The sequence below is a fragment of the Eleutherodactylus coqui genome, chromosome 1, assembly GCF_035609145.1.
Source record: "Eleutherodactylus coqui strain aEleCoq1 chromosome 1, aEleCoq1.hap1, whole genome shotgun sequence".
Lineage (NCBI taxonomy): Eukaryota > Metazoa > Chordata > Amphibia > Anura > Eleutherodactylidae > Eleutherodactylus > Eleutherodactylus coqui.
Window position 1 is genome coordinate 182,062,755 of NC_089837.1, and position 14,521 is coordinate 182,077,275.

At 45.0% G+C, this 14,521-nt stretch overlaps 1 protein-coding gene across 1 annotated transcript in view; it reads right to left on the reverse strand.

Moving 5' to 3' along the window:
• Positions 1-2,227: 2,227 nt before the first annotated feature.
• Positions 2,228-14,521, reverse strand: part of COL9A1 (collagen type IX alpha 1 chain) — a 146,373-nt gene continuing 134,079 nt past the window's right edge. Inside the window, exons 37-38 of the mRNA XM_066604332.1 lie at positions 13,692-13,769; positions 2,228-3,295 (exon numbers count right to left, since the gene is read on the reverse strand). Coding sequence (XP_066460429.1) covers positions 3,102-3,295; positions 13,692-13,769 — 272 coding nt within the window. The 3' untranslated portion in view covers positions 2,228-3,101. The remainder of the gene's footprint in view (positions 3,296-13,691; positions 13,770-14,521) is intronic.

Below are 14,521 nucleotides of genomic sequence, written 5' to 3' on the forward strand. Positions count from 1 at the left end.
CGTTAGAATCTGCATGTGTTACATGTCGATATTAATGTAAAGCAGTGGTTCCCAAAATGGTCTATGTGGACCCCCAGGGGTTGATTTTGACTTGCTGGGGGTCCATGTCAAAGGGAAAAAAGTTGGGGGTGCACGAGATGTAAATGGGGTTCCATGTAGGCACACTCCATTTGGGCAAGTCATCATCAACATTAAGGCATTCTAGAAATGACATAATCCACCTAACACAGATTGTGTACTTAATACTTAGCATAGACACAGAAATAACTGACCTCTTTGATATTTCATAAAATTGTTTATCTGGAGTTTACACAAAACTTCTGTCGACAGGAAAAACATACTTGTGCAGCAGCTAAATTTACCTATAAAGTTCCTACTGCGCATCGTTTTCATGTGATCCTCCAGAGCCCAAGAAGTTTTGCGCGCACTATACCCATCTGCTTTGTGGTGTGCTAGGATCATGTGCAGGTTTTTACAAGTTTTCATACCGGCAGCAGTGCATCCCGCGTACCTGTTGCTTATTCTGCATTACGAACTATCGCAAGAAAGTTTTTGATAGTTTTTCCATCTTCATACCTCGTGGAAAAAGAGTTTAGCGCAGTCGCCAATCTTCTTACGAAAAAAAGAAATCGTTTGCAAATCACTGAAGGTGGAGATTTGAGACTATCAAAGCATCAGGCTCATCCCTCCCATTAACAGCATTATTTGTGTAGTAATTTTATGTAAGAATTTTACTAGGTTCTGATTTGTTTCATCCCAAATCCAAATATTTACTTGCATTTTGTGTCTTTTCAATAAAGATCTGAATAAAAATTGTACATGTTTTTCTTTTTTTTACAATTGTCCACTTTATAAAATATCCTATCAAGGTGAGCAGCGCTGTGTCAGCTGACGAAAACCCATTTGACTTTAATAAGTTAAGGAAAATTCAATATTAGGCTGACAGGGGGTCTACGGAAAACAAAAACAATCGGCAAGTGGTCTACGGGGCTAAAAAGTTTGGGAACCTCTAATATAGATTGCTATATGGATTCACTGTGGATTTCAGCCTCTCAGTTGAACAGGTAAAATCCACCGTGAAAATCCACAGCATAAGTATACAGAGGTCAGTATACACGGAGGATGTTTTTCACAGCATGTGAACAAGATTTCTTGAACTCTCATCCACACTGCTTGTATTGTAAAATGCTGTGGATTTTCTACAGCCAATTCTACTGCAGAAAGTGTGCGGTATTTCCACTACATGTGGACATACTGTATACGTATGGATTAACCCTTTGCAATCCAATTTTGGATTCAGGGTTTCCTAGGGGGCGTTCTCTTTCTACCATTATACAATTGCGCCATCTGCTGGCTAGAGCCAGTACTGCTGTATGTGACATGCTGGAGAGGCCCCCCAACAACAGAGCGGCCAGTAATATACAGTAAGAATACCCTGCAGGACGTCTTCCGACATCGGAGCTGTACAGCCTTCAATCAGAATGTCTTTAGACGTCAGACAGTGGATTGGAAAGGGTTAAATATGCTATATCACTCTCTTTCAACAATCCCTTTTTCAATAAAAACCAGCAAGTTTGGTCTCAGAAAGACCCCTGGCCATCAGCTACTGGCTCCAGAGCAAGGCGCCCATGAATATTCAGCAATTACTACAATGGAAATATGATATAAGATTCCTGCTATCCTAATGTTTGCAGCCTATGTGAAATACCTAGACAGGCCAGGTCCAATAGAGCGGAGCTACTTCTTGGTAACTATGGCTCAAGGATGGGTCTTGAGAGGTCCCCCTTCAGAACATCCATATGCCCCACTATAAGGTGTACTGCATGATATTTTATCAAGCTATATTCAAGTTCAAGCAGTATCCAACAAAAGTATAGAGGAAAAAATTTCCAAAGTTTGGTTATTCTTGTCATGCGCTATTGATCTTTGCAGCCACCCGCAAGTCAGCCACAGCTACTAGAGAATATGAGAGAGGACTGACACAAAGCAATCTACCATATGTTTGTAATAGGTCTCCTAACATTAATTAAAGTTAATGCCATCACTTTGATATATAACCCCCTGTAGTTTCTATATAGCATTTGATAAATTAAGCATACATCTAAACTTTGAATTTTCCCATTTGCAGAATAAATGTTTGAAACTGAAAGCCAGATGTCTCCTCGGGGGTCCAGTTCAATTTCCTCATTTAACTTAATTAAAGCATACATTGAAGAAATGCACAGGGTTACGAAACAGTATTTATTCTTCCTTTTCTTTTTCTCAAACAACCAGAGATGCCACATGAAAATAAATATTCTCAGTTCTAAAACAATTTTATTTCTGAATATTAAGATCTGCTATTGCTTGTATCACATTGAGGAGCTGATGTCACATAGAGGCAGAGGCAGATTATAAGCTGTCATAGCCACAATGCTTAAAAAAAGGAGAAACGGCACTTTAATTACAAAGTGTGTTTAAGGCACGCTGGTTGTCAGAGTCCCCTATAGCACATTTACAAAGATTTACAGCACATGTTGTGTACTCAGTGTACCACATTTTGTACAGGCACCATTTCCATCCATGGATATACAGTGAACCAATATGAAACCACACAAATGATTCACCATAGATGAGAGTGTAGCTTCATTTCCTGTTGACCACTTGGTCGGGGTTCGTTGGTTTGGGCTATTAAATTGCAACTGCATTCACTTTTACATATTTTGAGGCTGATGATTGGTGTTAGATGGTATACCATAGCTCACTGTTGTATGTAGTCAGTTGGGTATAGACAACTCTAATAGTAATTAAGACTTGAGGTAAATACAAGGCATTTCTCCATCCATGGAATCAGCTGCACACCCTGGAAGTGGCAAATTTAACATTTATAAGAATGATATATTTCAGATTTTTCAGAGTTGTTTATGGAGGTCTTCACTGAGTATTTAAGCACCATCTTTCTTTTTTCCAAATTCGGTAGTTTATTTCTTTTAAATTATAAATGTCACAGTTTGTTAATGTCTGCTGTTCAGAATTCTTAAAAAGCCTTGTTTATCATCTCTCCGTTCAATCCACTCTTTGATGTTGGTTGTAATTGCAGACAGTAACAAGGCATTTGCTGTTCAAGGCCCTTTCATGTTGGAATCTTTAGCAGACTGGCCTGCAAAGGCCTGAAGGCTGCATGAGGAAGGTTCACAGAATCCAGCTGGGCCAGCAGGACCTGGTGGTCCTGGAATTCCGGGTTGCCCACCAGGGCCAGGTGGACCTCTCTCTCCATCACGACCTTCTCGCCCATAGCTCGGTTTTCCTGGTTCACCTTCAAGAAAGAGAAAGAATTATGTGAAACTCGGTTCTTTTTTTTTTTCCTTATAAAAATTGTTAAGAGGCTGAAAAATATTATGCAAATTATATTCTGTGATGAGTGACATTCTAATTTAATATCATGCTGTGATCTCCCTCTTACTGTATATTTGCTGTATTTCACTAGTACATATAATATATCTAAAGTACAAATCCCAGCTAATTTTAATATTATTATATATATTAGTCGGGTCTTGCAAGCTTAAGTCCAATATAATTACAGGAACTCAATTGTCATGCGCTTTAAAAGCCTGCAATGAAATTTCTATTCATTTTACAGATATTTTCAATAAATTGGAACACTAGTTTTAGGCATTCACTCTCTCAAAAGTTCAAATTATCACTGAATGTCAAGTCTCTCCAGCAAACTGAAACTATGTAAGAGGGACATGGTTTTAAATGTCAACAATAGAGTTGGATTCGAGTTGGGGTCTACATGTATCACTTTTCCATTTGAATGATCGAGGGAGCCTTTCAGCACTTTTTCACATATTAAGGCTGCTTCACGGAACGGGACAGCACTGGACAGACCCCATTAACTATTATGGTGTCAATTTTGTTTCTACTCAGTTGTAAGAAGCTGTCCAAAAAGGGTTAACTGGTTGCCATGGTAACAGACTATGAGATGTGACAATTTTTACAACAAATTGGCCTGTGAGACAATTCTTGCAAAACCTTTAATTGAGTAAGCCCAAGAGAACATGGACTGATTGGCTGTTGTCTGGACTATAAAAGTGATCATTTGCTGTGACACAAAGTCAGAGCAGAGGGCATTGCTATGAGTGAGAAGTACTGCTGGAATAAGAGACTGAGGGTGCTATACTCTGCAGGGCTGCTGCTGCCAGCAGTTGGGGAACCTTGTGAGATGCATCTTTGTGAGTAAGAGAAGTGTTGCATCTCGGAAGTAAGGCAACAGATTTTTCTTGAGTCATTAGAGGTTGCTGTGTAAAATATGCTACAACGATCTCCAAGAAGGACAGCAGCTGCTAGTGCTACTCAATGAGTTCCTTATGTCACTGGCCTGAGCAACTGAAACCAGTTAAGAAGAGCATCTAGACAGTTACTTTTCCCCTTTTAAGTGACAAACTGTAAGTGAGGTCAACCTCAATATGATTAATAGGCATGCACACAGGCAGGGGCTAGAGTTACCGCACAACAGGTCTATTGTATAGGTAAACGCTGAAGCAGTCATTCAGCAAAGGGAATATTGCTCACAGGATACGGAGCAAGACAAAAGTTACACACCAACATGAGCTTGACGCTGTGTTCATCTATACATTGTGTTCAGTTATCTTGCATCAATAGTTGTAAGTGATAACCTTTCTCAGAAAGACTGTATATTGTATCATATATAGACTGCACTTCAGAGTGACAAAACTGTCACAAAATATCATTAATACTGTTCTTTCTGTTCTTTAGAGATATTTCCTTGCAAGTTAATATTCAATCTACCTCCAATCTCTTCCATGACACTGATGACAAGCTGACTATCAATCCCCCCAGAGTTGACTGAAATTTGCCCGTTTTTCATAAAGATAGACAGAACTTTGGTGCATGGTGGAGCACCATGCCATATCATGGCACGGTGTACAGTGTGGCACATTTACATAGTGCCATGCACTAAAAACATGAATTTGGTGCAAGCATTGATAATGTATTGGAAAGTCCACTGGTGTACAACACTATTAAGAAATGAGGGTCATTCTCTATTTCAGTTTTCTATGGATCATATTGAAGACATAATCTAGGAAGTTTCCTAAAATGCATTACTAAAATCGGTAATAATTCTCAGTATTATATTTATTTTCCTTTTTAAGAAAAAAAATAAGAAGGGCATTCCGCCATGAAAAAATATCAATAGTCTCTGGGTTCAGCCAAGGAAGAGATAACTTCTCTGCGCTTCTCTGCAGCCCGCTGCCCTTAATGCTGTGTTTGTCGATGACTTAAATACTTGTCCACAAGGGAGCAGTATTGATTTGTTGACTCATTCAGGCATAACCTCATCAGACCTTCAGAATGAAACAACTTTTTGTTCTGTCAAAGACATACATGCCATTTTATGAGATTATTCTGTCACTTTAGTGAATGTCTTAAAACTACATAGAGCAGTAAAAAGTGATGCACAAATATGAGGTCAGATTTCTTAATGATGTCCAAAATTTAGACTGCATAAAAGTTGATGTGATGGGCAAAAACCGCACCACATTTATCATAGTGTCGCAGAGGGCTGGATTTTTCTCTTCATGCTGGCTGGCTTATTTAACATCGGTATTATAAAGCTGGTGCATTTTACTCCACTTAGGCTCACTAATTTAGCTAGAGACTTTGTAAAAAGTATATAAAATACATAGTTTGGAGGCGTGGCAGGCAAACCAGGGTTTTGGTGCAATTTGATCCAAAATTCTGGTACATTTTACTTAATAAATCTCCTCCATTATCTCTTGTTAAAATGAATGAATATTGAAAGTGGTTTTGTTTGAAAAGTTGGCTTTTGATCTGGAGGACAATGTGATCAATGAGTCAAATAAGTGAATTTATATAAGATCAAACTGTGGCTCTTGCAAGATGCATGTCACAAAATCTGTATACCTCCAATTAGATTTTAAGGGGTTGTCTAGCTTTGCAATTTTTTGACATGTAAATCATACTGTACATGTCAGTAAATAAGATTGGTGGATCCATCCACAGGACGGGGGAAATTATCAAATAAATACAATTTATACAAATTTGATTTCCGAGCTTGATGCTGTCGTGCAAACTGCTGATTCAGATATCTCTGAGCTTGGGTATGTATGTATTTGACCTGAAAGATCTCTGTTTCCCTTCACTTGTGTAATCAAGGAGCACAGTATAATGAGACATCACATAAAGGTACAATTTTGCACTCAAGGGAGATTATGCTAAGAACAGCATGTCCACATTTCACTTAATCACATTGCCAACTTTGCTTTCATTGTACACACAGGACATATCATCAGTAAGGTCAGATGGGTTGTTTGTTATTTCCATTAGAAAGAGACCCTAGGAACAAATAATTAACTCAAAATTCAGCTTCAAATAGCGGTGTATGGTTCTCGAAGCCCTTTTATGCCCAATATTGTGTCCGAGCCTTGGCCTACTAGAGAATTCTCTGATAATCTGGTGGACCAGTCCAACCAAGGTGGAATTGCCCTTACCTTGACAACAGCTAAACACAAATGCTATAATTACTAGAGATGAGCGAATGTACTCTTCCGAGCTTGATACTCGTTCGAGTATTAGCGTGTTCGAGATGCTCGTTACTCGAGACGAGTACCACGCGATGTTCGAGTTACTTTCACTTTCATCTCTGAGACGTTAGTGTGCTTTTCTGGCCAATAGAAAGACAGGGAAGGCATTACAACTTCCCCCTGCGACGTTCAAGCCCTATACCACCCCCCTGCAGTGAGTGGCTAGCGAGATCAGGTGTCACCCGAGTATATAAATCGGCCCCTCCCGCGGCTCGCCACAGATACATTCTGACATAGTTCAGGGAAAGTGCTGCCTTGCTGGAGTTGCTATAGGGAGAGTGTTAGGAGTTATCTTAGGCTTCAAGAACCCCAACGGTCCTTCTTAGGGCCACATCTAACCGTGTGCAGTAGTGTGGAGGCTGCTTTTTGCAGTGTTGCACATTTTTTTTTTTTGTATATCGGCCATGCAGAGCATTGCGTCCTGCAGTAATTTTACATTGTCCAGGGCCAGTAGTTGTGAGGCAGGGACAGAAGACATATTTAGTGTATATAGGCAGTGGGCCTTTCCAAAAACATTTGGGAAAAAAAATCTATTTGGGCTGCCTGTGACCGTCCTCACTGTACTGGGTCTCTGCTGGGGGTAGTTGTCCTAATTCATACGCAGCCAGCTAAGTGTTACAGCAGGCTTGCGCAAAATTCTTTTCTGGCTCTGTGTGGCCTGTTACATCACCGCTGTATTCCCGTCCACAGTGAAACAGTCTGCAGTAATTTTACATTGTCCAGGGCCAGTAGTGGTAAGGCAGGGACAGAAGACATATTTAGTGTATATAGGCAGTGGGCCTTTCCAAAAACATTTGGGAAAAAAAATCTATTTGGGCTGCCTGTGACCGTCCTCAGTGTACTGGGTCTCTGCTGGGAGTAGTTGTCCTAATTCATACGCAGTCAGCTAAGTGTTACAGCAGGCTTGCGCAAAATTCTTTCCTGGCTCTGTGTTGCCTGTTACATCACCGCTGTATTCCTGTCCACAGTGAAACAGTCTGCAGTAATTTTACATTGTCCAGGGCCAGTAGTGGTGAGGCAGGGACAGAAGACATATTTAGTGTATATAGGCAGTGGGCCTTTCCAAAAACATTTGGGAAAAAAAATCTATTTGGGCTGCCTTTGACCGTCCTCAGTGTACTGGGTCTCTGAGGGGGGTAGTTGTCCTAATTCATACGCAGCCAGCTAAGTGTTACAGCAGGCTTGCGCAAAATTCTTTCCTGGCTCTGTGTTGCCTGTTACATCACCGCTGTATTCCTGTCCACAGTGAAACAGTCTGCAGTAATTTTACATTGTCCAGGGCCAGTAGTGGTGAGGCAGGGACAGAAGACATATTTAGTGTATATACGCAGTGGGCCTTTCCAAAAACATTTGGGGAAAAAAATCTATTTGGGCTGCCTGTGACCGTCCTCAGTGTACTGGGTCTCTGCTGGGGGTAGTTGTCCTAAATCATACGCAGCCAGCTAAGTGTTACAGCAGGCTTGCGCAAAATTCTTTCCTGGCTCTGCTGTGCATTCCGTAAGCGAAGTCAGCCTCCAACCACAGGCCAATAAGCGGCACATTTAATTACAGCGTTCTGTTTCTGCACTACTGGTAATACAGCATGCTGAGGGGTAGGGGTAGGCCTAGAGGACGTGGATGCGGCCGAGGACGCGGAGGCCCAAGTCAGGGTGTGGGCACAGGCCGAGCTCCTGATCCAGGTGTATCGCAGCCGACTGCTGCGGGATTAGGAGAGAGGCACGTTTCTGGCGTCCCCACATTCATCTCACAATTAATGGGTCCACGCAGTAGACCTTTATTAGAAAATGAGCAGTGTGAGCAGGTCCTGTCGTGGATGGCAGAAAGTGCATCCAGCAATCTATCAACCACCCAGACTTCTGCGCCGTCCACTGCTGCAACTCTGAATCCTCTGGCTGCTGCTCCTCCTTCCTCCCAGCCTCCTCACTCCATTACAATGACACATTCTGAGGAGCAGGCAGACTCCCAGGAACAGTTCTCGGGCCCCTGCCCAGAATGGGCAGCAATGGTTCCGAATCCTCTCCCACTGGAGGAGTTTGTTGTGACTGATGCCCAATCTTTGGAAAGTTCCCGGGGTCCGGGGGATGAGGCTGGGGACTTCCGGCAACTGTCTCAAGAGCTTTCAGTGGGTGAGGAGGACGATGACGATGAGACACAGTTGTCTATCAGTGAGGTAGTAGTAAGGGCAGTAAGTCCGAGGGAGGAGCGCACAGAGGATTCGGAGGAAGAGCAGCAGGACGATGAGGTGACTGACGCCACCTGGTTTGCTACGCCTACTGAGGACAGGTCTTCAGAGGGGAAGCAAGGGCAGCAGCAGGGCAGGTTGTAAGAGGCAGTGCGGTGGCCAGGGGTAGAGGCAGGGCCAGACCGAATAATCCACCAACTTTTTCCCAAAGCGCCCCCTCGCGCCATGCCACCCTGCAGAGGCCGAGGTGCTCTAAGGTCTGGCAGTTTTTCACTGAGAGTGCAGACGACCGACGAACAGTGGTGTGCAACCTGTGTCACGCCAAGATCAGCCGGGGAGCCACCACCACCAGCCTCACCACCACCAGCATGCGCAGACATATGATGGCCAAGCACCCCACAAGGTGGGACGAAGGCCGTTCACCGCCTCCGGTTTGCACCGCTGCCTCTCCCCCTGTGCCCCAACCTGCCACTGAGATCCAACCCCCCTCTCAGGACACAGGCACTACCGTCTCCTGGCCTGCACCCACACCCTCACCTCCGCTGTCCTCGGCCCCATCCACCAATGTCTGTCAGCGCACCGTCCAGCCGTCGCTAGTGCAAGTGTTGGAGCGCAAACGCAAGTACGCTGCCACGCACCCGCACGCTCAAGCGTTAAACGTGCACATAGCCAAATTTATCAGCCTGGAGATGCTGCCGTATAGGGTTGTGGAAACGGAGGCTTTTAAAGGTATGATGGCGGCGGCAGCCCCGCGCTACTCAGTTCCCAGTCGCCACTACTTTTCCCGATGTGCCGTCCCAACCCTGCACGACCACGTCTCCCGCAACATTGTTCGCGCCCTCACCAACGCGGTTACTGCCAAGGTCCACTTAACAACGGACACGTGGACAAGCACAGGTGGGCAGGGCCACTATATCTCCCTGACGGCACATTGGGTGAATTTAGTGGAGGCTGGGACAGAGTCAGAGCCTGGGACCGCTCACGTCCTACCCACCCCCAGAATTGCGGGCCCCAGCTCGGTGGTGGTATCTGCGGCGGTGTATGCTTCCTCCACTAAACCACCCTCCTCCTCTTCCTCCGCAACCTCTGTCTCGCAATCAAGATGTGTCAGCAGCAGCACATCGGCAGCAGTCGGTGTCGCACGGCGTGGCAGCACAGCGGTGGGCAAGCGTCAGCAGGCCGTGCTGAAACTACTCAGCTTAGGAGATAAGAGGCACACGGCCCACGAACTGCTGCAGGGTCTGACAGAGCAGACCGACCGCTGGCTTGCGCCGCTGAGCCTCCAACCGGGCATGGTTGTGTGTGACAACGGCCGTAACCTGGTAGCGGCTCTGCAGCTCAGCAGCCTCACGCACGTGCCATGCCTGGCCCACGTCTTTAATTTGGTGGTTCAGCGCTTTCTGAAAAGCTACCCATGCTTGTCAGACCTGCTCGGAAAGGGGCGCCGGCTCTGCGCACATTTCCGCAAGTCCCACACGGACGCTGCCGCCCTGCGCACCCTGCAACATCGGTTTAATCTGCCAGTGCACCGACTGCTGTGCGACGTGCCCACACGGTGGAACTCTACGCTCCACATGTTGGCCAGGCTCTATGAGCAGCGTAGAGCTATAGTGGAATACCAACTCCAACATTGGCGGCGCAGTGGGAGTCAGCCTCCTCAATTCTTTACAGAAGAGTGGGCCTGGTTGGCAGACATCTGCCAGGTCCTTGGAAACTTTGAGGAGTCTACCCAGATGGTGAGCGGGGATGCTGCAATCATTAGCGTCACCATTCCTCTGCTATGCCTCTTGAGAAGTTCCCTCCAAAGCATAAAGGCAGACGCTTTGCGCTCGGAAACAGAGCCGGGGGAAGACAGTATGTCGCTGGATAGTCAGAGCACCCTCCTGTCTATATCTCAGCGCGTTGAGGAGGAGGAGGAGGAGCATGAGGAGGATGAGGAGGAGGGGGAAGAGACAGCTTGGCCCACTGCTGAGGGTACCCATGCTGCTTGTCTGTCATCCTTTCAGCGTGTATGGCCTGAGGAGGAGGAGGAGGAGGATCCTGAAAGTGATCTTCCTAGTGAGGACAGCCATTTGTTGCGTACAGGTACCCTGGCACATATGGCGGACTTCATGTTAGGATGCCTTTCTCGTGACCCTCGCGTTACACGCATTCTGGCCACTACGGATTACTGGGTGTACACACTGCTCGACCCACGGTATAAGGAGAACCTTTCCACTCTGATACCCGAAGAGGAAAGGGGTTCGAGAGTGATGCTATACCACAGGACCCTGGCGGACAAGCTGATGGTAAAATTCCCATCCGACAGCGCTAGTGGCAGAAGGCGCAGTTCCGAGGGCCAGGTAGCAGGGGAGGCACGGAGATCAGGCAGCATGTACAGCACAGGCAGGGGAACACTCTCTAAGGCCTTTGACAGCTTTCTGGCTCCCCAGCAAGACTGTGTCACCGCTCTCCAGTCAAGGCTGAGTCGGCGGGAGCACTGTAAAAGGATGGTGAGGGAGTACGTAGCCGATCGCACGACCGTCCTCTGTGACGCCTCTGCCCCCTACAACTATTGGGTGTCGAAGCTGGACACGTGGCCTGAACTCGCGCTGTATGCCCTGGAGGTGCTTGCTTGTCCTGCGGCTAGCGTCTTGTCAGAGAGGGTGTTTAGTGCGGCTGGGAGAATCATCACAGATAAGCGTACCCGCCTGTCAATCAACAGTGCCGACAGGCTTACACTCATCAAGATGAACAAAGCCTGGATTTCCCCAGACTTCTCTTCTCCACCAGCGGACAGCAGCGATACCTAAGCAATACGTAGGCTGCACCCGGGGATGGAAGCATCGTTCTCTATCACCATCAAAAACGGGGACATTTTTGCTTCATCAATCTGTGTATAATATTCATCCTCCTCCTCCTGCTCCTCCTGAAACCTCACGTAATCACGCCGAACGGGCAATTTTTCTTAGGCCCACAAGGCTCAGTCATATAATTTTTGTAAACAATTTTTATACGTTTCAATGCTCATTAAAGCGTTGAAACTTGCACCTGAACCAATTTTTATTTTAACTGGGCTGCCACCAGGCCTAGTTACAAATTAAGCCACATTAACCAAAGCGATTAATGGGTTTCACCTGCCCTCTTGGTTGGGCATGGGCAATTTTTCTGAGGTACATTAGTACTGTTGGTACACCAATTTTTTGGGGCCCTCGCCTACAGTGTAATCCAATTAATTTTTGGCCCACCTGCATTAAAGCTGATGTTACCTCAGCTGTGCTGGGCACTGCAATGGGATATATTTATGTACCACCGGTGGGTTCCAGGGAGCCACCCATGCTGTGGGTGCACACGGAATTCCCATTGCGGAGTTGTACCTGCCTGTGACTATTTATAAAAAAACGCGGTCTGACTGGGGCATACAGACACCTTGACAGAATGAATAGTTTGTGGCACATAGGTTCCCCATTGCTATGCCCACTTGTGCAGCTCCTGATGGCGGTGGCACAGGATTATATTTCTCATTGCTTCTGTACAGCATTGTGGGCTATCGCCCCGCCCCTTTTAAAGAGGGTCGCTGCCTAGCCGTGCCAACCCTCTGCAGTGTGTGCCTGCGGTTCCTCCTCATGGCAGACGCACTTATAAATAGACATGAGGGTGGTGTGGCATGAGGGCAGCTGAAGGCTGCGCAGGGACACTTTGGTGTGCGCTGTGGACACTGCGTTGTGCGGGGGGGGGGGGGGGGTTGACAGCATGTAACCCAGGAGAAGTGGCAGCAGAGTGTCATGCAGGCAGTGATTGTGCTTTGTTGGAGGTAGTGTGGTGCTTAGCTAAGGTATGCATTGCTAATGAGGGCTTTTCAGAAGTAAAAGTTGTTGGGGGGGGGGCACTCTTGCCGCTATTGTGGCTTAATAGTGGGACCTGTGAACTTGAGATGCAGCCCAACATGTAGCCCCTCGCCTGCCCTATCCGTTGCTGTGTCCTTCCCATCACTTTCTTGAATTGCCCCGATTTTCACAAATGAAAACCTTAGCGAGCATCGGCGATATACAAAAATGCTCGAGTCGCCCATTGACTTCAATGGGGTTCGTTACTCGAAACGAACCCTCGAGCATCGCGATAATTTCGTCCCGAGTAACGAGCACCCGAGCATTTTGGTGCTCGCTCATCTCTAATAATTACCTTTCAATTTTAGGACATCAAGGACATATGAGGTCTAGGTTTCAAAGGCGCTTTTAGAATATCTCGGTAACAGTCATATCCTAACTATACAACTAGTAGATATGGAAGACCTTAGTCATGTAGGTTGCATGCAACATTCTTTGCTGGAAGCTCTAAAGACATGAAATGCAGTAAATGAATACTACAACTAAAATACCATCAGAAATGCATCTTTGGGAAATATGGTATGTCATGAATTGGGTAGAAATTCCAATCACACTGAAACACAGGACTCATCAGTTTATATACCTGTGGAAGGATGAACAGTTCCTATGACTACCTTCAATCATGATGTAAGTGGTATGTGTCCATCATAGACTAATGATAGATTAATATATATCTTTATATTGACATTAACTTTGTCTAACCTTCTGTTCCTAATCTCCTGGATATTGATACCATGGGGTAGATTAAAGAAAATGTCTAAAAGATAAACTGTTTTAGTTGTCAATAGCAATCAATCAGAGCTTGGCTTTCATTTTTCCAGAGCAGAACACATATTGAAAGCTGCGTTGTGATTGGTTGTTGGGGACAGTTTTTCTTTTAGACAGTTTCATAAATTTCCTCCTATGTCTTTTTTCTCATGTTCTCTGCATATGTTAGGAGATCTGCATGACTCGTCTGTAATGTTTCCAATTTCTATTCACAATTTCATCACTATGTATCAGTTGTGCACAACAGCAAGCAAACATATGTCATACCTGTAAGTCCTGGTATTCCTGGCAATCCTTTTGCACCTCTGCCGGGTAATCCTCTTTCTCCTCTTTCACCAGATTCACCTAAAATGTGAATGGTAACATTTAATGGATTGCACAGGTACAGAACAGTGCACTGTCTTATATATCTTCCATATAGCAGGAAGAAATGGTACAGCGGGGTTTTTTTTCATACTATTAAAAGCGTTCTGTATTTCATGCACACAATAGCTTGCACTGCATGACTCTTCCCTGGAGATCTGGAATTATGAATCATATGCCATTTATGCAATTATGCAAAGCAGCCATGAAAGCAGTGGTAGAATATAAATATGAAAAATTAGATTCTCCTTTCACACAATAAATATAGCAGAGGTTAAAATACAAATTAAGAATCATGTTGAAAAGGAAATATATTCTGATCCTCTCCATCCTTCAGCTTTGTAAATAGCCTGACAACAAATACTTACTCTATGTGTTTCTTGCTGCCTGATAAATGAAAATGGGATTCTGATGATGTATTGACACTTTTAAGATGGTGTGTGGAAGTGTCAAATAGAAACAAGATCAAACCTTTTAAGCTCAGGTTTTAATGCCCGATGCTGTCCACAAACTGACACGGTAATGCCTATATTAATGTACAGCTAAACTGACATACAGTGTGCACTCCTTCATTCTAATACACTATAGCCCATGTATTATGACATATTATTACCTGCAAGACAGTTTCTAGTATGGCATCAACAACCTTGTACAAAGGGTTTTAAGCTTGTATTTATTTATGTCCCTATTTCGCAGCGCTGTTCCGAGGTTGTCACTGTTCACACCAGTCTACC